The sequence below is a fragment of the Hibiscus syriacus genome, unplaced genomic scaffold, assembly GCF_006381635.1.
Source record: "Hibiscus syriacus cultivar Baekdansim isolate YM2019G1 unplaced genomic scaffold, ASM638163v2 tig00000773_pilon, whole genome shotgun sequence".
Classification (NCBI taxonomy): domain Eukaryota; kingdom Viridiplantae; phylum Streptophyta; class Magnoliopsida; order Malvales; family Malvaceae; genus Hibiscus; species Hibiscus syriacus.
Window position 1 is genome coordinate 13,442 of NW_024061823.1, and position 24,059 is coordinate 37,500.

A 24,059-nucleotide genomic window follows, 5' to 3' on the forward strand; every position below is an offset into this window, starting at 1 on the left:
ATTCTTGTCTTCAATCATTTAATGATTATATATTTTAAAAAACATATTTAAACCATTATATGAATTCCTTTGAGGATAGTTGTATATCTACTGTATATGAATTTTTTCTAATAAATAATATATTTACTCTGAAAAAATATATTTATTCCCCCAAATTAATAATCTCTCCAACCCCGGTCTCCCTATTTTTTTAAAGTCACAATATCCCCCTAAATTTACCTACAGAAGTCTATATAAATCATTTACCCTTTATAAAAAAATTATATATCAGTGGAAGTCCTCATCAAACTGTTTAAAAAAAACTACCTTGCTTACTTTCAAATTTCCAAGATAGCATTTCATCCCCTAATTTTAGGGTTGCTATTTGTGGGATCCGAAGTATAGAGAATAGGGTAGATACAAATTTTAACGTGAACTACTCTACATGCAAAAAGTTGTGGTCTGATGGTAGGTCTTAGGCTAAGAAAACCAATGATCACAAGCGCGTTTACTGTTTAAAATATTATTATTATTGGATATTTTAATTTTAAACAGTTATATTTATAGGGTATGTTGTCGATAGATTAAAACAATTATGAAAATAACTTTCTCATTTTCTTTACCTAGCGTTGGTTTTTTTTTATTAGTAGACGACACTAGTTTCGATGTTGGTTGTCGTCTATATATATTTTTTATTCGCATCTTTTTTGTTTCTAATAACTCTGTCTTTATGACACAAATTTATACTTTATATCACAATTTTTCTCAATCTTTTGACATAATTTTTATTTTTTTTCCATCTTTTGTCCTTTATTTTACTTAGGGTTTGATTTGTCATCATCATAACTGATCAAAATGATATTCATTCGTTATCCCGTTGATGTTCCCTATTTTGGACACTCGAATTGGATTTGGATACGTAACATGTGATTGTAGATAGTTATCTGACAAAGCTTGGCTTTGATTTGCATTTTGTCGGTAATATTTCAGTAGTTTAAATCCCATGTTATAGTTCGTTTTCCATAACAGTCAGATATGTTTGTATTTACATGTTATTCGACTTTTTACATTTTCCTTGTGTGGTTCTGATATGATTTTGGTGGTTAGTTTCTTAATGATTTTAGGAGAATATCTCAATTATATGTGTTTAGTTTATGATTTTTGTCATAAACTTTTATTGTAATTTTAGATATTTTTTATTCTTTTTAATAAAATTAGTTGTTTCTATTTCAAAAAATATATAAACAAATACTACTTTATAATCAATTCATACCATTAAAAAAATATAGAAATTCCTATTTGGTATATTATGAGTATATAATATTTGTACATATTAATAAAATAGTATGATGGCTTTAAAATTTAGTATAGATATGCTTTAATAAAACTGTGCAAAAAGATACTAAAACGGATGATTATTCTACGCTCGACGAGCAGTGATAAACGTTACTAACGACGAGCACCATTAATTTAATTTATAAAAATTAAATTATAAAAGACTCCACGTATAACTATAAATTAGTTAAAATTTTAAAGATAAATTATTTAAAATAAAGGGTAAATTATATCAATGACCACCTAACTATTGCCCCTTTTCATTTTGACCAATATTTTTAAATTTTTGTCAATCAGGTCACTCAACTATTTAAATGCATTCAATTAAGCAATTTGCCGTTAATATTTAACAGAGAAGTTGATGAGGCAATTAAAATATTTGATATAATTACACATTTGGTCATTGTTACTTATATATTCTATCAATTTGTTCCTAATTTTAATAAATTAAAATAAATTTAACCCTCAAATCAAATGGCGCCATGTATACTGACCCAAAATTCAACCTTTTATTTTAATTTATTTTAATTTTAAAAGTTACGACATATTCTATATTTATAACAAACCCAAATTTATAACAAAACATTTCTAAAAAAATTGAATAATTCAAGCAATAATTTATTATATTAAATTTAAAGCAAACTAAATTTATTGCCCTTTTGATATAGATCAATCTCTTAGTACAAAATTTTTCATGCTAAGTCTACCAAGAATCTTATCAGTATAAACTTTATTAAAAATGGACATAAAATTTTATGGTAAGAGATGAATTTTTAAAATTTTAAAGGAAGACTATGTCAAATGTGAAATAAATATATGTCGCCTTTTTTTCTATTAGAAATTTACTAGATAAAAATTTCTTAGTTTTACAAGTTAGATTATATCACCTTTTTCTAGTAGAATGCCATTTACAAATAGTAGTAGGATAACAATTTTGTCCAACAAACTTTATATGCATGGGCTGATCAACTATATTTTCCTTAAAACCAAAAGAGGTTATGGTACCATTGACGGGATGCTTCTGAGAACCATAAATGAAATTTCTAGTAAAAAATTTGTTTTGTTATAAATATAGAATATGTCATAACTTTTAAAATCTTTTAAAATTAAAGATTTAAGGGTTAAGTTTATTTTAATTTATTAAAATTAAGACCAAATTAATAGAATATATAAGTAACAGTGACAAAATGTGTAATTATACCAAATATTTTAACTGTCACATCAGCTTTTCCGTTAGACATTAACGACAAACGGCTTAATTGAATGCATTTAAATAGTTGAGTTACTTGATTGATAAAATTTCAAAAATATTGGTCAAAATGAAAAAGGACAATAGTTAGGTAGTCACTTTTAGATTTTAGCCTTTATTTTAAATAATTTATCTTTAAATTTTAAATTAATTTATAATTATTCATTTTTTCCTTTATAATTTAAATTTTTATAAATTAAATTAATAGTGCTCGTCGTTAGTGGTACTCATCGCTGCTCGTCGAACGCTGTATAATTTTCCTATTTCATTTTTATTAAATATGTTTCTAAATGTTAATCGTACTTGAATATAAATTTTGAAATCATCTGTAGGACATGACGACTTCTGTAATATTATCGATGAGAAATGATAATTTTGATCTCTACTGTAATAGTGATATTATTTTCTTACATTTTAAATCATCCTCATCTTCCATTTTTTTTAATATTTTTCCATAATTTTACCCTTTTTTTTTTAAATATTTTGCCATAATTTTGCCTTTTTTTTAATATTTTCCATAATTTTACCCTATAAAATTTATATTCATAGTTTTACTGTTTAATCGAATAAATTTCCAAAAAGCAAAAGTTACACATGAGGACAAAAACATGATCAACTTGTAAAAGAAATCCACCCAAAGATTTATTCATGAATAAATCAAGAAACCATCAATTTTCACCAATACCACTTAATTATACTGCTCTATTATCACTCATTGTTACTTTAATTCTAGTGCCCATGGATTAATCATAACCCTAATAATTTTTTAGCAGAAAACCATGTAATTCTCTCTTTCGTGAATAGCTAATTTGATCCAACTGCCATTAATTTTTTTATGTTTTTTCACCTTTCGTAAAACAGGTTAAATTAAACGGGTGGTTAAAGTTTCTTGCACCCACGAAACGACGACAAACACTGTATTATCGTAATTATATATGAATGAGTAAACTATATAATTGGGCATCGAAATATTAGCAAGTTTTTTGTTCTCTCCGCTAATATTTCAAAAGTAACAAAATAATCAATAATATTACGAACATTTGACATTAAATCTTATCAAGTGACTAACAATAGTCTCGTGTGGCTTTTTAAGTGAATCGATTTCTACCAACAGCATAATGACACATAATATCGACTTGTCGGTGTGAATAATCTGAAAATATGAAAAACCTCATATGCAAAGGAGGAGAATCAATCATGGGACCTCTTGTAAGAGGTAACCATGTCCATGCCCAACCACTGAGGCACATCATCCACCGCCTTAGACTATCGTTAGTCACTTGACGGATCTCAACGACCGAGGAAACGTTTTGTTATTTTTCATAACATTAATGATTATTTCGTTACTTTTAAAACATTAGTGAGGAAAACATAAACTTATTAATATTGCAATGACTATTTATGTAGTTTATCCTTGTGATAGTGAAGATAATTCAAATGAAAATGATGGCACTATGAATTAGACAACATACAATAATTGTGATTATATATTGAAAACAATGAATTAAATAAACTATATGTTAGTGTCAATGGAGAAAAGGAGGAAATGGAGAAAAAAGGAACAAAAGCATCTTCATAGAGGGCCCATACCATGTCTCCTCAGTTAGACCCCAAAGGAGAGATTTTCATCTTTCTCACCACTGCACTATTCTCTCCTTTTTCCTTCATCATTTATTGGCAAAACTACCCAAAGTGTTGATTTGGAAACAAAGATCGGTTCTGTTTAATCATGTCAGGTGATATAGCCAAAGATTCCGGTAAAGGGTCGTCGCGATCCACCGGAAACAACCAATTCGACCACCATCAACAGCATCTCGATAAGCCGGTTGCTCCTTTGAGCAGGTACGAGTCGCAGAAACGCCGAGACTGGAACACTTTCGGGCAGTATTTGAAGAACCAGAGGCCACCGGTTGCGATATCACAGTGCAACTGCAACCACGTTCTCGATTTTCTTCGATATCTCGATCAGTTCGGGAAGACTAAGGTTCACTTACATGGATGTGCCTTTTTCGGACAACCTGACCCGCCTGCTCCTTGTACTTGTCCACTAAGGCAAGCTTGGGGCAGCCTCGATGCGCTCATCGGACGACTAAGAGCTGCTTACGAAGAACACGGCGGGTCACAGGAGAATAACCCGTTCGGAAACGGAGCGATTCGGGTTTTCTTGCGTGAAGTGAAGGAGTGTCAAGCTAAGGCCAGAGGGATTCTATACAAGAAGAAGAAGAAGAAGAAGAAGATTCAAATTAAACCCAACGTGAAGGACGAGGCTAATTCATCATCGAAGCAGCAGCCTGTCCTCCTTAGCTCTAACTGAGAGCTTTTTACGGTAATTCTTTTTTACTTCGATATATACATGCAAACTCCTCCATTGCCATGATGATGATGATGGTTTAAGACCAAAACTCTTAGATATCTTGAATAATTACTGAAAAAAGTAAATAAAATTGAAATTGATTGGGACAATAAACCCTAAAGCCATTTATGAGAAAACCCTAATTGTAACCCTTACCGTTGGTCTCTTTAGAAGGGTTAGTGCTGTAAGCAGCAATGGATCGATGACGGTCATCTCTAAAAATTTCAAATTCTCATTTATTTTAGATATTTTTTTTTATTTTCTAATGATAATATATTTTCATCTCCCTAAGCTTTTATAATTTTATCTTACTTAAAATATTATAAACTCTTCTCCTAATATAAAATATCACATCCATCTCTTGTAAGTAGTTGTACCTCAATAATTTTTTTCACCTATCTTACTATTACGACCCATAGCTGAAGGAGAAAGATTACCCCTCAAAATACATTTCTTTTTTCTCACTTCTTTACCTTTTCCCTGTTTTTTGGGCTCCTTTTTATTCTGTTGGATTTTATGCCCCCCATGTATGAATGTCCGTCATGGTGTATAAATATCATACTTCTCATGTGAAATTTATATATTCTAATTTGATTTGGAATTTAAAACTAAAATTATAAACTTTTATTATATATTATATATTGTAATTAGCTTCAAGATTTTCTGGTACATGGTGCGGTCCAAAGCTATTTTACATATCTTCTTGTGGTGGAACCAATTGTTATGAATAATGTCTAAGCCTATTCTTGCTTAATGGAAATTGTACTTGGATGATAATTTCCTTAATTCATTGATTTTCTAAAATTTAATAGAATGCATGCCAAAATGTTGTGCCGGCTGTGATCAAAATAACAATTCTTATTACAATTGGGACATAAAAAAATACCTTAAGCTATAGATAGTATTCGAATTTAAATATTATATTTATTATTGATGTGGATTCAAAGTTAGATGATTATCAAACTTGTTATTCCAAATATTTGATACTTTTTATAGGACATTGATCCATCTCGGGAAGAATTATTGTTATATATATATTTTTTGAAAGATGAGTACTTTGTATTGAAGGGAATACAAGGTACACCACCTCATGACCCTTATTAAAAACCTCCCTAAATCTATTGGAGGAAAAAGAGTATACCATGAGGTGGAAACAGACATAAAGCCTGAACGCACAAATACAACAAACAAGAGGCAAACCAATACGTCAATCATACAAATTTTCCGAGAAAAGAGAACGAAAGAGGAAGAGCAGCAATACTACTAATCACATAACCCCCTGCGCAAAAGAATCCAAAACGAAACTCAACAAGAGCATCATATAAGAAGGAACCCTCGTACTTCAATCTGAAAACGCGGATAACAGGTTAACTTCACTGATCACGAAACATCCACTAAAATTCCAATACGAATCCAACAAACTCCTGAGCGAGCGAAGAAGAACAAACATAGGACCCATTACCTCTTAAAATCAAAGGGAACCCAACTGAATATTGTACGAAAGCCTCCAAAACACTTAGAAACGGGGTGAAAAACCGACCATAAATCCACCATTCAAACAACCATACCAGTAGATGACTTTAATAAACCACACAATAATACAACATTCAGGCCACAACAACCAAGGACAAAGAAAAACCACCCTAAATAAAATCGGCCACCTTCATCAACTACTCACCGAACAATCAAGCACTGAATAGAGCAAAAACAAAGGATACCTGACTCCAAAACATCAATAACAACAACCTTTAGAACAGTAACCAAAACCCTGAAGTAACCCTAAGATAATAAAAAAAACCCCAACACCCTTCTAACGACACAACTCCTACAAAAATCCTAATTGCTTATTTAGAGACGCCACCTCATGCGCTTTAACAAAAGCTTTGGCCCATGTTTTCTTTAAAACATAATCTGAAATTGATGAATCTGATAATTCCGAAAAAAGATCCGATTGTTCCAAATTAAATTTCTTCAGCGCTCTATCTCTTCTTCTCCTCTCAGTTTTTGGGAGAACTTTGCCCTGAATATCCAGCATTGAGCCGAATTTCTTAATCCTAAAAGATTGTCTAGAGGACTTAATCGGCACATCCAACAATTCCTCGCCATCACGCCCAATAAGCTAGGAGTTTCCTATCATCCTAGAAATTGGAATTACTTTATCACTTGAAGACAAAGGACCCACAAAGGATACCTCACGCTCATGCCTCTCTCCAGCTACCAAAGGAAAGTCTTTGTTAACATCCACTAACTCCTCAACCAAAGAGCCCATCCCTCGTGGAAGACCACTTTCCAAAGAATCTTCAACAGCCCCAATAACCATACCACTCGCCTCCTTCCTAGAAGCCACTTCAAAAATAAACTTACCAATATTAAATCCTTCACCCTTGAAACTGTCCCCATCCTCATCCACTTTATGAAGCCCCACGTGAGTGGAATGAGTTGGAGTTTGAAAAACAACACACTCTAAATCTTTTACCACTCCACTACCCTCCAAAGACTGCTTCACGACAGCATCCTTTAAACAGTCTGCAAGACTGACACTAGTGCGCTCTTCATCAAAAGCACCACCAGTGGAAATGGGAGTCCCGATCTTGTCGACTAAACTAACCGACACTAAAGAATCCCCCGAAATATCGACAGAACTCTTTGTCGGTGGAGCACCCTCTTTAACAGACATGAATTCTATTTTGTTCTTCATATCCATAAGTTCTTTTTTCTTAGGATCAGCATGAATGGACGAAGGAACTAACGATTGGTCTTTCATACCTACTTCAATCACACGAACAACAGCTATATTATTCTCCATCACAACATCAACGGCTTCGTCAATCCGAGGAGCTGACGAAGTAGAGATCAACAAACTAACTTTTCACAATCTAATTGATGATTAACGTTTTCTCCAAAAGCCTCAAATCTGCCCCCACAAACCTACAAATCGTTTTAAAGTGATTGCATTCCAACACTGCAAATGTAATCCAGCGATTTCAATCCATACAACTCTCTCTTGTTGACAAAATGACTCAGACCAAGGGAAAAGCTCCACGAAAATATCCTTCAAATAAGACCAATGAAGGTCTTCTAGCATGGAAAACAATTCATCATCATCAATGGAAAGGAGAAAAGAGTTACCACCTAATCTTTGAACTTTGATTTCACCTAAGCCCAATTATGTAATCTATCAACGATGCTCCCAACACTACAAACGCCAGCCATAACTCCCACTAAACATCTCCTCAACTTGCTTACTTCAAATTCATCAACATGAGCCAATACTTTCTTCCTAGAAACTCCCATAAAACCAGCCTCCGTGCATTGAGGTTTTTCAAGAATATTAACTTTAGGAACCACCAGCCTGGGCTTTGCTAAACTCACTGAAATGCGATTGCTGAACACCCTAATACCATTCAAACGATCCCTTACTTTTTCAGATTCTGCCATATTACAGACTTTAACGAAACCAAACCTAGTACCTGCTCGACTCCTTTTCTTTGGAATAAACACACTCAATACCTCGCCATATCGACCCAGAATCTGCCACAGACCTTTCCAATGGATAGAGTTTGGGAGATAATCCACAAACAAAGAAACAAAATCCGACGAGGCCATTCTTCTTGAAAGCTCTTTTCTTGTAGATAGGTACATTGTACTTTTAAGAAGCGAATTTAAGTTTGAACTTTGGAGATGATATTTTTAGTAAGGTCAGACATGAACTCCATGTTAGAGTATGCCCAAAGAACCAATTATTATTATTATTATTATTATTATTATTATTATTATATATGTCTTTGATATGACCTAATCCAATATAATTTGTATTGTAATTAATATATTTTTATAAAATATTATAAGAATATTTTAATTATTTATATTGTAATTAATATAATTTAATCTTTTATCATTGATATATATGGTCATTAACTAATTAATGATTTTTAATTAAATAATAATAATTTGATCAAAATTAAAAATTAAGAACTAAAATACTTTAAAAAATAATAAATATCGATCAAATTACATCGATAATTGTTAAAGGTTATTTTTAATATTATGCTTTAACAATCCAGGCATGAAAATATTAAATTAACTATTTTATAAGTTAATAATATTGCAAACAATATATGAGATTCTCATAATAAAGTAATTTATTTTAATTTTACAATTTTACAAGTAAAGTTGTAGGCATAAATATTTATACGAATTACAATTTTATTGTTAAAAGGTCTATAGAATTGACTAAAATAATTAAAATATTTATGATGTTATAGAAAAAAATATATAAGAGAGTAAGTATATTTAGTCGGTTTGTCAAGTTGCTCATATTTATTTTCTCATTCTTTTAGGTTAAGTTTATTGACAAATGTTGATTATGGTGGTAAGACGCATTACAGTTCAAGGAGAGAATCTAAATTCAATTCTAAGGACAATATTTATTAAAAGAATAATCATAAATCCTAAACATAAATTGTAGTAGATATAAAAGATAAAAAAAATAATAATCTTTTCAAAAATTTGGGCACAAATATAATTTACCCTACATTAGGATGTCTATTTAGAGGACTTTGGAGACAATTGGACTATTAATGTTTGAAACTAGATTGATGAAATTATATCTTAGTGTTAATGATTTGAGTGAGAATATTTTTATTTTAGATATTTGTTTTTTTTTATGGATCAGATGAAGAGTCACAGTCGATGTGATAGCCTGGAAAAAAAATAGAGCAGAGGATTGAAGAAGACAATGAATAGTAGATGTGTGATTCTTGATCTCTTGTTTTCAATTTTACCTGTGCGGATATATACGTCCATGACACTAGGTAATAGGGTAGTTGGTTTCAAGCGTAAAATTGATGGATTGACATGCGTGTAGATCTAATTATCAAGTAATAGATTTAGCCGATGATAAGATTTAAAATGATCATATCATGAGTGTCATAACCATTTTTTTTAAAACAATTAAAATATTATTATTTTTTTAAAAAACAATTATGACTTCAATTTGGAAAAATGGGTGATTTTGCATTGATTTGAATAAAATTAAAAAGAGTCGCCATCGACCTTTGGGTTAGGTAGACCGAATACCTAAAAACGTCTTTTAAAACAACTTTAAGAAAAATCATTTTTAAGACAAAAATAGTCTGCGTTTACCGAAGATTCAATTAAAATGGATTCGGGAGTCGGTTACGCGTGGGGAAGGATTAGCACCCCCACAGCGCCCAAAATTGGTACTGTGTCGCTTACACATTGTCATAATGGTGGAAATTACAAATTGAATATAAAGTTAATTTATGATCCATTTATTGAAATTTAATTAATTTACTTCGAGTTAACTATTTAAAGAAAATCCTTTAACTCGATAAGAAATCTTGAAATTTGCAATCCTCCGTCGGGAAAGCTATTTCAACTATTTCTCTTTTGTAAAAGAATATTCTACCATTGATTATGTAAAAAATGCGAATCAAATATAACTAAAACAATGTTTACACACGAGTAAATTGATTAACTAAAAACGTGAATTGATTACAAATTAAAAAATTTGAAATTTACATTCACATAAAATAAAATAAATTGTCACTTAAAAATAACACACATTGCATCGTTTGAACAAATTAATTAGCAAAATATACTCGACTTATTTCAAGTTTCTATGTCGTTAAAATGCCGTACCGGATCACACCACTTCGATCAAGTGATACTTTCCACGCCCATTCTACACATACGTGTTCTTGACAATAAAATCAAATATAATGAAAATAAATGCAATTGGAAATATAAACATTTACATTAAATGGAAGTAAACACATTATTTACATAATACAAATAACCATGTAATATGTAAAATACATTCATATATAAATGACTAAAATAAAAATAAATAAACATTACAAACCAAAATAAAATACAAAAATAAGTAATTAAGGGACTAAAACAAATTAAATCATAAATTCGTAAAGGGCAAACAATAAATTTGCCTAAAGTATTTATACTAAAACATTGACCATAATGTAAACAAAGTAAATTAAAAATACTAATTAAAATAAAGAAAGGTAATATTCAGTGACTGAAATGAAACATTTGTAAATATTAAAACCAGAATCGAACATAAACAAAAATAGTATGATATATAGCTTGAGGGACTGAACAATAATTAAACCAAATACCCAACAGTGACTAAAATGTAAAATACATAAATATCCTGTCCAGATTCGAACATTCACAAAAATACACAAACACACGAAATTAATGACTAAAATGAAACTATTACAATCATTGGGACCAAAGTCAAATATCCACAAAAATGACATAACATACATTAATGGGACTAAGATAAAATATTTATAAATGTGATGTCCAGATTCGAATATCAAAGAAACATACATGAAATATTAAATCAGTGGCTAAGATGTAACATTTACAAATACTGAAACCAGAACCAAATATAAACAAAAATGTGATATAACATAGGATAGTGACTAAAATATAAAAATGAAAAGATAAAGGCTCAAATTGAAATAATGTAAACTTCATTCCATGGCTAAATAACACGGTTACAAAGCATCAGGGACCAAAAGCGTAGTTACCCCATGCGTGAAATTACAGAACTCGTCCCCTCAAAACGACGCCGTTCTGGTCCGCGTATAAATGACCAAAATCAGGCCAAAATTCGGTCTAAGCCTCATTTCTTTCATTGCTTAAAACAGAGAGAGGGAGAGAGAGAAAACTCTCTCAACCTTCTCAACGGAGAAGAGAATGGTCCACCATCGGCTACGCCCGCGGCGGTGCTCGCGGCGGCGAACGGTGGCCGGAGATGGAGAAAAACCCTCCAAAACCTTCCTCTCTTCACTCTCCACCTAGATCCCCAACTATCTCGACCTAAAGGTAACCCTAGCTCTCTAAATCTGAGAGTTTTACCTTCGAAAGTTTTGACAACAGACGACCGTCGGGCTTCTCGACCTCCAAACCGTGGTGAGATCCTCTCCTCTTCTCTCTTTTCTTTTCTTTTTTATTTTGGGTTCGAAACTCTCTGGATTTTTTCTTTTTTTCTTTTTTTTTTTTTACCGAATCCCCTCCTCCCCAACTCTTGTCTCCTTACATGCTTGATTTATTAGAGTTTTTGAATGAAATCATGAAGCCTACGGGGTATGGGGATTGTTTCTCTGATTTGGTACGATTGAATCCCGAAAAAATCGGGATTTAGAATGATACTTTAATGGGTTTTAGATTTGATATATTTTTTTGACTGATTTGAGCACTGTGGATGACGTTCAGTTACTGTTTGGAAGCTGGATGACCACGGCGGTGGCTTGGGATCGTCGGCGGCACTCACTCGGCTGAGAGGCTAAAAGGCGACGACGGCTGGATCGGCTTAGGGTTATGAAACCCTATTTACCATCGATCTGGACCGTTGGATGGGTCCAGATCGAATGGTCTATGTTGGTGCGGCGCTGGGATGCTGATACCCTAAGGTTAGGGTTTGGTACTGGGCCTGCTGAGTGATGGGTATTGGTTGGGCCTTGGTTGGGCCCTGTTGTATTGGGCTTTGGCCTGTAAAATATGTAATATGTAATTAATAAACATAATAATAATAAATAATAATAATAATAATAAAATAACGATAAAAAACCCGGACAAAAACGGGTGTCTACAGCTGCCCCTCTTTGCACATTCTTGTGTTAACAAGAATAGGGCAAAGATGATAAGACAACACGTTTTTGTCTAGTTCTCTTCCATTTATACATAGAAATTGGATAATATTGGTTGTTGGGGACGACACTGCTCATACGTGATGAAGAGTTTGGGTCGTCTAAAGGTGACACGGCTCCTACGTGATGAAGAGTTCTTGGCTATCTAAAGGTGATAACACGGTTCCTACGTGATGAGGACGGCTGGTTATCTATGGTTGACACGGCTCCTACGTGATGTGGAGATCTGGTCTGGGGATGACACGGCTCATACGTGATGAAGAGTTCTGGCCATCTAAAGGTGATAACATGGTTCCTACGTGATGAGGACAGCTGGTTATCTATGGTTGACACGGCTCCTACGTGATGAAGAGATCTGGTCGGGGAATGACACGGCTCATACGTGATGAAGAGTTCTGGCCATCTAAAGGTGATAACACGGTTCCTACGTGATGAGGACGGCTGGTTATCTATGGTTGACACGGCTCATACGTGATGAAGAGTTCTGGCCATCTAAAGGTGATAACACGGTTCCTACGTGATGAGGACGGCTGGTTATCTCTAGGGATAATGGTTTCAAGGGAGACCAACTCAACGATGTGTTTCAGTAGAAACAAACTCAAAGATTGGATTTTGATAAAAATTGTCTCAAGGGAGACAAAATTCGTTTCAAGAGAAACGATCTCAAAGATATTTGCTTTGTTTCAAGTGAAATAAACTCAAATAAGTTTTTCCAAAGCAACTGTCTCGAAAGAGACAAAATTCGTTTCAAAGGAAACAACCCAAAGATTTTTTCACAAAATTGTCTCAAGAGAGACAAAACTTTGTTTCAAAGTAAAATAGACTCAAAGATTTTTTCCAAAAGAAATTGTCTTTAAGAGATAAAATTTTGTTTCAGAAGAAACAGACTCAAATGATGGATCTCATCTTAAGTGAGACCAAATTTGTTTCAAATGAAACAATCTCAAAAGTTAGTTTTTAATTAGAAACTATCTCAAGAGAGACAACATTTGTTTTTAAAGAAATAGACTCAAAGATGATTTTGTTAAGAGAAACAAACTCAAAGATTTTCAAAATGAACATATTCAAAGATTTACTTCAAAAGAAACGGTCTCAAGAGATACAAAATTCATTTTAAGAGAAACAGATTCAAAGATTTTGTAAAATTATCTTAAGAGAGACAAAATTTTGTTTCAAAAGAAACAAACTCAAAGATTTTTGTTTCAAAAGAAACTATCTTAAGAGAAAAAAATTTTGTTTCCAAAGAAACAAACTCAAAGATTTTTCAAAAGAAACGACTCAAAGATATTTATTCAAAAGGAACAAACTCCAAGATTTTATTCAAAAGGAACAAACTCAAAGATTTTTTTCAAGAGAAACTGTCTCAAGAGAGACAAAACTTTGTTTTAAAATAAATAGACTCAAAGATTTTTTCAAAAGAAACAACTCAAATATATTTATTCAAAAGGAACAAACTCCAAGATTTTTATTCAAAAGGAACAAACTCAAAGATTTTTTTCAAGAGAAACTGTCTCAAGAGACAAAAATCGTTTTAAAAGATCCAAATATTGTCGATTTTGTTTATATGGAAATAATCTCAAGGGTGTTTTCAAAAGTGTTTATTTTGTTTCCAATGAAACAATTTCATGATTTGTTAAAAGGGAAAACTGTCTCGTGCGAGACAAATCAGCTTTGAAAATCTCAAGTGATATTAATTTTGCTTTAAGTACAACAACCTTGAAATTTGTATTATGAGAGAAAATGATGTCTCAAGCGAGACGAAATTTGCTTTAAGATACAGTCTCAAATGAGACAAAATTTGTTTTTAGAGAAATTGTCTCAAGCGAGACAAAGTTTGTTTTTGAGAAAACGATCTCAAGTGAGATCAACTTTGTTTAATGTGAAACAAATTCGAAATTTGGATCTCAAAGGGAAAATGTCTCAAACGAGACGCAATTTGTTTTGAAAGAAACAACAATCTAAGGTGAGATTAATTTTGTTTTAAGTGAATCAAATTCAAAATTTGTATCTCAAAGGAAAAATATCTCAAGCGAGACGCAATTTGTTTTAAAGAGAAAGTTGTCTCAAGCGAGACAAAATAAAATTTGCTTTTAAGAAAACTATCTCAAGTGAGACGACACTTTATTTTTTTTAAAGAAAATCTCAAGAGCTCATAGTCTGTCTATTGATTCCTGCATGTTGAGGAAACGTCTTCAGAAGATCTGATTGCTGACTTCAGGAAACCAAATATGTGGATTACATTGTTCTTTCAAGTTGAAAACATCTGGTTACTTCCGAGCTCTGATTTCCTGAGAGATCAAAATGATGTATTTTTGACTGACTATCTTGGATGTTATGATGGATGTCAAGATGAAATTTATTTGATTTTTTTTTTTATTGAATTTGTCCTCCAGCGAGGAGAAAAATGTCTTTAATACACATGATGATAAATGTTTGATGCAAATTTATGTATCATGTATGTATGTGTATGTATGTATGTATGTATGTATGTATGTATGTATGTATGTATGTATGTATGTATGTATGTACTTTTCTCGATCTAGAAGGAGAATGATCGCGAGAGCAGTCTTCACTCTATCATTGATTCAACTTGTCCGTATTTCCACCAATGTGTACTCTTACAAACCTTGACCGGAGACCATTTGTTTTCTTTGCCTCATCAAATTTTGCCCCAAAATAGCTTATCTTGCCCAACTTCGACTCTGAGCTTCGGAGATATATTTGTTGAATTCCAAGATACGCCTCCAGAGAGATTATCTTGTTTGAAAATGTTTTTCTTCTTCTTTTATTTTCAAAAGTCTGAAAATATCAATAGTTTTGAAAAATGTTTAATCAAAAGTTTTGAAAATATTGCTCCTTTCAAGGTTTCACAATTGACAAATCATAAAACAAGAGTTCATTGGATATCAAAGAATTAATTACTCTTTTAATCTTTCAATAAATTATAGCTATTTAACAAGTGTCAAGATCAATGCTATCTTTGAGAGATGGTTAAGTAAGGAAGGATAAAAAAGTCTCAAGTGGTTAATTTTGGTCAAGAGTATAGTGTTCTCATTTATTTGATGTTCTCTGATCTGATGGAGTAGCTTCTGTACTCAGTTATTGGAAGTGTTCTCTGACTCCCAACTCTCATGTTCTCATTCATGTTGTGTGATGCCTCATCAAGGGATTTGAGCAATCGTCTCCGATGTAATAATCTTCATATTCGAGCCGCCCTTTCAGGTTTTCAACTCGAATCCTCCTTTGGTTTCAAAACGTTATTCATGATTTACGTCTTGAACCCCCCTTTATTATTTTTTCTCTATCATGCATTAAAGATTTTGGAAAACCTTTTGTAAATAAAAGATTAATCCTGATGAGCGGAATGAAATCTCAAGATAGTCTTTTCTGTTTAGAAATCCATGTATGATTAGAATGGACTTTTTAGGCACGTAATGTAGGCCATGGTTCAGGGTTATGAAAGAAATGGATAAAGGCCCAAACATGTGTTTAAAGGGTACTTGAACCAAGGATCAATTAACTCTGATGCCTTCGATCTTGTTTTGCTCAATTTGAATATACTCGCATGTCCTTCTCTTGATGTTTTATGATCTTCGAGTCAAGTGATTCTAGAGTGATTGTTTTTGATTAATCTCACGGTTTGAAGCTCAATGCGTCATTTAAGTCAGGAGACTCTTTGTCTGTGTTCTTTGTCCTCTTTTGTTCTTTGCTTTTTCTTTGATTTTTGCTTTAATTTCTCTTTGCTCTTTGTTTTTTTCTTTGGTTTGATCTTTGCACTCTGCGTCTGGTTCACCTTTCGGTATCTCATTTGGATCAATTTTCTTCACTCAGATTTCCTTCATATTGCCCCCCCAGTGTGGAGAGTGATCCTTGGTTAGGGTTGACTCAAAAGAAAATATCCTTCAGGCTCAAAGGGGACACAAGGGATATATTTTCTCCTTTTGTGAAGGGATAAAGAAAGAAAGCCGTTCATCATCTCATACACAGAAGTCCTTGCAGAAGAGGTATCCCTAGGGGGATAGATTTTCAAGATTAATTGTTTATTCACATGAAAAAATGTAATTAATGCATGATAGAATTATTTTGAATGAATTCTATTTTTTCTCTTCGCTTCTTGCTCTCAACATGTCTCATGCTCATGCTCGTCTTCAGAAAATTGATGCGAGATGCCCCACACTGTGTCTTCTTTGTAGGAAGGTTTATGTTCAAGTGAACATCTTGTACTCAATGTCTGTAGGTTTTATTGGTAGAAAAATGTTGGTTTTACGTCTAAGAAGACGATTGTGACTTTATTGACTCAAAGAAAGGTATGGGTATGCCTTTTGTGTCTAAAAAAATGCAGTGTTTCAAGGTGGGAAGAATGTTTCAAGGTCTCAAAGAGATAGAATGTCAAAAATCGGTTATTTGGTATTGACCAGGAATTATTTCCGGTAAAAAAATCGAGAGATTTTATTTTGGGTTTAGACGGGATAAGATAGGTCCAATCTTGGCGTATGTCAAAAATCTATAATTCTTGAAGAATTAAAAGAATATGTAATTCATTCGATATTCAAAGAACTAAAGATTAAAATTTGTTCAATTATTTAACCTTAGAAAGTATCATCATTTCAGTCATCAAAGATTAAAAATATTTAAGCAAATATTGAAGAAAGAACAAAAACGAGTTAAAACAAAACAATCTCTATGGATACAAGTGGTTGATGCAATGACTTCTCTGGCTTAGTATTAGGATACCCCTGAATAAAACATATTATGGATTTTGTCCTTTAGTGTCTTGCAGTTTTTAGTGGTATGCCCCGAGCTCCCAACATGATAGCTGCATATGGCGTTAATATCATGGCCTTCAGGATACGGGGTCTCTCTTGGTCAAGGTTCCTCTCAACTAGCATTGGGAGCAATTTTTCATATGTCATTGGGAGTGGATTGATGCGACAGAATGCCTTTTTACGAAAAACATTATGAGACACGGTCCCTAGATTAGCTAAATCCACTAGACTGACCTCAGGTCTTTCCTCAATGTCAGTATGGCTAGTACCACATATCTGGCCATTATTAATAGCTCTTTCAATCATTTCTCTACACCTGACAATGTCAGAGAAACTCTTAGTGGCAACCCCTATCATGTAGTCGATATAAGGAGACTGTAATGTATCTATGAATATAGTGATGAACTCTCTTTCAGTCATTGGTGGATGCACTTGAGATGCAATATCCCTCCATCGTTGTGCGTACTGTCGAAAACTCTCATAATTCTTCATCCCCATATTCTGAAGCATTGTTCGATCGGGGGCCATATCAATCATGTGCTTGTATTGGCCCAGAAAAGCACTAACCAAATCCCTCCAGGAGCGGACTTGAGAACGACTCAGTTGGTGGTACCACCTTGAAGCAGGTCCAATCAAACTGTCTTGAAAGCAGTGGATCAACATCTGATCATTGTTAGTGTATCCCGTCATTCTTCGAATAAACATCGTGAGGTGGGCATTGGGGCAACTGGTTCCCCTGTACTTTTCAAACTCGGGCATCTTGAATTTGGGCGGGAGCACCAAGTCGGGAACTAGTACTAGTTCCGTTGCATCCATCCTGTTGTGAGAATTTTGTCCTCTCATTCCATGGAATGTCTCTCTGCACCACTGTTTCAAATTCTCTGGGATCTCGTTCTTGGCTCTTCTCGTCGCTTGGTGACTAGGAATCCTTTTTCTTGGTTGAGCTCAGCCATCTTTACTACCATTTGGTCAAATAGGTCTTTTTGGTTTTGCAAGATACGATCCACGGTGGTCTTTTGCATCTGCTCCATTTTAACCTCCCATTCTGCTTGCAACTTTTGCAAACTCTCGTTCAACTCCTTCTTCAATTCCTCAAATTTTGCATCCATTTTCAATACTGTGTGAATGCAATTGCACAGTTAGAAGTGCTTCCTCAAAGTTTCCAGCAAGGTATGATTAATGCATGTAAACATGCTTAAATGAATGTTATGCAAAATGCAACGATGCAAATGCAACTGCAGAAATGTTGATCCCAACAGTGAATATTTTAGAACAATTTCACCAGAGATAAAAGCCTTCGTCTCACAAGACAATCCACTTTACAGACATGCATTCGCTTAGATGCTGAGTCTGAAATGGGTCACTGCTTCATATCGGATCTTCGTCCTAATAATGATGCCCCTCAAGCGCTCTGTAAACAAACTCTTTTAATGCCCCGGCGATGCTGAAGTCAGTGCATCACTCTTCGATGAATAACATCGGAACGATCGTAAATAAATCTACTGCTGGATTAATCCCCAGACTTCAGTCTTAAATGTTGCACGATCTTCGAGCTCACTGCTTTGTCTCGGATCTTTGTATTTGGAACTGATGCCCCTAAAACATTCTGTAACCTAACTCTGTTAATGCCCCAGTGGTGCGGAAGTCAGTGTGCCGCTCCTTGATGAATAGCGATGAAATGATCGTAGATAAAAATCGACTGCTGGATCACTCATCGGATCAGTGGCTCATCATTTTATTCTCGAACGTTGCACGATCGTCTTGAGCAAGTCTCCTTCGTACTCTGTGCATTTCTTTTTAGCCTTCGGTGCATGTCTGTGTACGCGACTGCTTGGTTGAAAACTTTTATCTCTTCTTGTGAAAATTTTCTCTCGAATATCCCCTTGCTGATCAACATTTTCGCATTATGTTATGATGATGCAATGTAAAGAAGAATGAAAAAAACAAAACATCATAAAATAAATAAGTTAGTGCACACAAAGAAATAAAAGAATTAGTTAGTACAGGTAAGACAATCAATGTAGATAAAAGTGTTATTAAAAGATGAATATAACACCTACCCATCATGATATCTACCCGAGCATGCTTTAAATAGATAATAGTCCTACCCGTACATGTTATCTACCCAAAATGAATAATTTCAAAAAAAATGGTCCTAACCGCATGGTATCTAGTTCGCATGCTTTTATCAAAAAGAAATAAATTTACGAAATTAAAACAAAAGATAAGGGTTTAGAAATATTCCTCCTTTGTGTACACCTATTTTAGGTACCTAATGACGGACAAAGGTTCGGTATGACTATACCTAGGGTGATCGTTCGACGGTTCACTATATGCTTGGTTTCGGCTCTAACGGGGAAAAGGGTACTCGAATTGTCCTTGATGTCGGTGCCCCCTTGGGCTGCCAGACCCTCGATCCTTACCCATTACAGGTTTCAAGCGGAACGAGTTCAATTCGAGGGGATTCACTGTCTTATACCCATACGAGGAATAAATCCCTACGAAGGTATAAGGTATGTATCCCATGGGTTATTTGCTAAAACTCATACGAAGAATAAATTCTTACGAGAGTAAAGCATTCACCCCGACTAATTTGGATCGAAGCTCGTCTCTAGAGCTTATGTTATGCTAATGCGAGTGATGTGTGTGAGGAGGAACATACCTACCTTCGACCCAAAAGGAAAACAAAACAAGGAAAAAAATGATAAAATCTTGATAAAGCTGAAAGCCAAAAATAAAATGTTAGTATGACAAAAAACGAAGCAATTAAAGATTTCAATAAACGGATCATAAGTTAACTATGTGCTCAAACTTATAATTTCCACTAAGACGACAATGTGTAAGCGACCTACAGCTTGACTCTCTAAAAAAAGGTCCCCAGCAGAGTCGCCAAGCTGTCATAACCATTTTTTTTAAAACAATTAAAATATTATTATTTTTTTAAAAAACAATTATGACTTCAATTTGGAAAAATGGGTGATTTTGCATTGATTTGAATAAAATTAAAAAGAGTCGCCATCGACCTTTGGGTTAGGTAGACCGAATACCTAAAAACGTCTTTTAAAACAACTTTAAGAAAAATCATTTTTAAGACAAAAAGTCTGCGTTACCGAAGATTCATTAAAATGGATTCGGGAGTCGGTTACGCGTGGGGAAGGATTAGCACCCCACAGCGCCCAAAATTGGTACTGTGTCGCTTACACATTGTCATAATGGTGGAAATTACAAATTGAATATAAAGTTAATTTATGATCCATTTATTGAAATTTAATTAATTTACTTCGAGTTAACTATTTAAAGAAAATCCTTTAACTCGATAAGAATCTTGAAATTTGCAATCCTCCGTCGGAAAGCTATTTCAACTATTTCTCTTTTGTAAAAGAATATTCTACCATTGATTATGTAAAAATGCGAATCAAATATAACTAAAACAATGTTTACACACGAGTAAATTGATTAACTAAAACGTGAATTGATTACAAATTAAAAAATTTGAAATTTACATTCACATAAAATAAAATAAATTGTCACTTAAAATAACACACATTGCATCGTTTGAACAAATTAATTAGCAAAATATACTCGACTTATTTCAAGTTTCTATGTCGTTAAAATGCCGTACCGGATCACACCACTTCGATCAAGTGATACTTTCCACGCCCATTCTACACATACGTGTTCTGACAATAAAATCAAATATAATGAAAATAATGCAATTGGAAATATAAACATTTACATTAAATGGAAGTAAACACATTATTTACATAATACAAATAACCATGTAATATGTAAATACATTCATATATAAATGACTAAAATAAAAATAAATAACATTACAACCAAAATAAAATACAAAAATAAGTAATTAAGGGACTAAAACAAATTAAATCATAAATTCGTAAAGGGCAAACAATAAATTTGCCTAAAGTATTTATACTAAAACATTGACCATAATGTAAACAAAGTAAATTAAAAATACTAATTAAAATAAAGAAAGGTAATATTCAGTGACTGAAATGAAACATTTGTAAATATTAAAACCAAATCGAACATAAACAAAAATAGTATGATATATAGCTTGAGGGACTGAACAATAATTAAACCAAATACCCAACAGTGACTAAAATGTAAAATACATAAATATCCTGTCCAGATTCGAACATTCACAAAAATACACAACACACGAAATTAATGACTAAAATGAAACTATTACAATCATTGGGACCAAAGTCAAATATCCACAAAAATGACATAACATACATTAATGGGACTAAGATAAAATATTTATAAATGTGATGTCCAGATTCGAATATCAAAGAAACATACATGAAATATTAAATCAGTGGCTAAGATGTAACATTTACAAATACTGAAACCAGAACCAAATATAAACAAAATGTGATATAACATAGGATAGTGACTAAAATATAAAAATGAAAAGATAAAGGCTCAAATTGAAATAATGTAAACTTCATTCCATGGCTAAATAACACGGTTACAAAGCATCAGGGACCAAAAGCGTAGTTACCCCATGCGTGAAATTACAGAACTCGTCCCCTCAAAACGACGCCGTTCTGGTCCGCGTATAAATGACCAAAATCAGGCCAAAATTCGGTCTAAGCCTCATTTCTTTCATTGCTTAAACAGAGAGAGGGAGAGAGAAAACTCTCTCAACCTTCTCAACGGAGAAGAGATGGTCCACCATCGCTACGCCCGCGGCGGTGCTCGCGGCGGCGAACGTGGCCGGAGATGGAGAAAAACCCTCCAAAACCTTCCTCTCTTCACTCTCCACTAGATCCCCAACTATCTCGACCTAAAGGTAACCCTAGCTCTCTAAATCTGAGAGTTTTACCTTCGAAAGTTTTGACAACAGACGACCGTCGGGCTTCTCGACCTCCAAACCGTGGTGAGATCCTCTCCTCTTCTCTCTTTTCTTTTCTTTTTTATTTTGGGTTCGAAACTCTCTGGATTTTTTCTTTTTTCTTTTTTTTTTTTACCGAATCCCCTCCTCCCCAACTCTTGTCTCCTTACATGCTTGATTTATTAGAGTTTTTGAATGAAATCATGAAGCCTACGGGGTATGGGGATTGTTTCTCTGATTTGGTACGATTGAATCCCGAAAAATCGGGATTTAGAATGATACTTTAATGGGTTTTAGATTTGATATATTTTTTTGACTGATTTGAGCACTGTGGATGACGTTCAGTTACTGTTTGGAAGCTGGATGACCACGGCGTGGCTTGGGATCGTCGGCGGCACTCACTCGGCTGAGAGCTAAAGGCGACGACGGCTGGATCGGCTTAGGGTTATGAACCCTATTTACCATCGATCTGGACCGTTGGATGGGTCCAGATCGAATGGTCTATGTTGGTGCGGCGCTGGGATGCTGATACCCTAAGTTAGGTTTGGTACTGGGCTGCTGAGTGATGGGTATTGGTTGGGCCTTGGTTGGGCCCTGTTGTATTGGGCTTTGGCCTGTAAAATATGTAATATGTAATTAAAACATAATAATAATAAATAATAATAATAATAATAAAATAACGATAAAAAACCCGGACAAAAACGGGTGTCTACAATGAGACTATAGTAAAAAGGAAAAAAGGTGGTCGGTAAGATTAAGTACCATAGCATCTGTGTTATATAAATATTATATCCTACACGTTTATTTTGTGTCATATGTTTAGGGTTGGTGATTATTTTCACAAATAATTTCATTTCTAAGATTCGATTATTGATTACACAGTAGATTTTCAATGTTAGAACACTGATTGGTGCAGATTGATGAGCCTGGTATTGACCCAGCAAGCTAAGCAACAGCAGAGGGGATACGAGAAAAAGGCAAACTTTTGAAGTCCAATGTTGAACAAGCTCGATGCTACCGGTTTAAGATTTCTCTCGCTATAGTTACAAAGTTGTATTTTATATACATGAAAAGACTCGTTGTCAATGCCATAGCTTGTGTCAGCACTTCTTTTAGCAGTTTAGTTAGTTACCTTTCGATCATGTCCTGTAATAACTTATATATTACGTACAGATGCATCATAGATATATGAACTAATTAAGGATACAGAGACATTAGTTTATATAGTAATACATATAATTGTTGTAGTTGCCAATGATATTTTTCAGTTATATATTGCATATAATTGCATGGATTCTTGTTCCAAGTTTGTTGGAGTTCATGTGCAAGAAGAAAGTGCTCTAGGTTACTGGTAATGTAACTGGAAAAAGTTTTCGAACTTGATTTCCTTACAGAGAGGGGTAGATCTGCCCCAATGACGTTACATGTTTACCTTAATAACCCGATACTTGTTTTTCATGTGGCCATGTGAAGAAAAACTTGTCCGAAAGTCGGTGGCGAACCAAGGAATCTGAAGGACAAAGCGAAATCTATAGGGAAGATGGCGAACATTAATTTGTCATATTTTTGCTTCTCCACAATGGATAAAAAAGTCCAATTTTCATAATCAAATTTGTTTGGGCCCATCCACTTGGCTCGGATTCTACACCAAACCTCAAACTACCAAGCCCAATGAATCCTACTCAATTATACGACCCTTCTCCCTCCATCGAATGAGTATTTGGTAGGGACGGGCATGGGTCGGGTTGGGTTTTTGGCCCATCCGATCCGTCCTGAGAACAAGGAGTCTTCAACCTTTAACTCGACTCGATCCGAT

At 33.8% G+C, this 24,059-nt stretch overlaps 1 protein-coding gene across 1 annotated transcript; it reads left to right on the top strand.

The window, feature by feature from the left end:
* Window positions 1–4,073: 4,073 nt before the first annotated feature.
* On the top strand, window positions 4,074–23,449 carry LOC120217893 (protein LIGHT-DEPENDENT SHORT HYPOCOTYLS 10-like). The gene is made up of 2 exons (XM_039214917.1): window positions 4,074–4,889; window positions 23,160–23,449. Exon 1 carries the CDS (start codon window positions 4,293–4,295, stop codon window positions 4,875–4,877), a length of 585 nt encoding a protein of 194 aa, XP_039070848.1. The 5' UTR covers window positions 4,074–4,292; the 3' UTR covers window positions 4,878–4,889; window positions 23,160–23,449.
* Window positions 23,450–24,059: the final 610 nt, after the last annotated feature.

Excerpts from the sequence above, each read along its gene's own strand:
- LOC120217893 (XM_039214917.1), top strand. The coding sequence starts at position 4,293 with ATGTCAGGTGATATAGCCAAAGATTCCGGTAAAGGGTCGTCGCGATCC.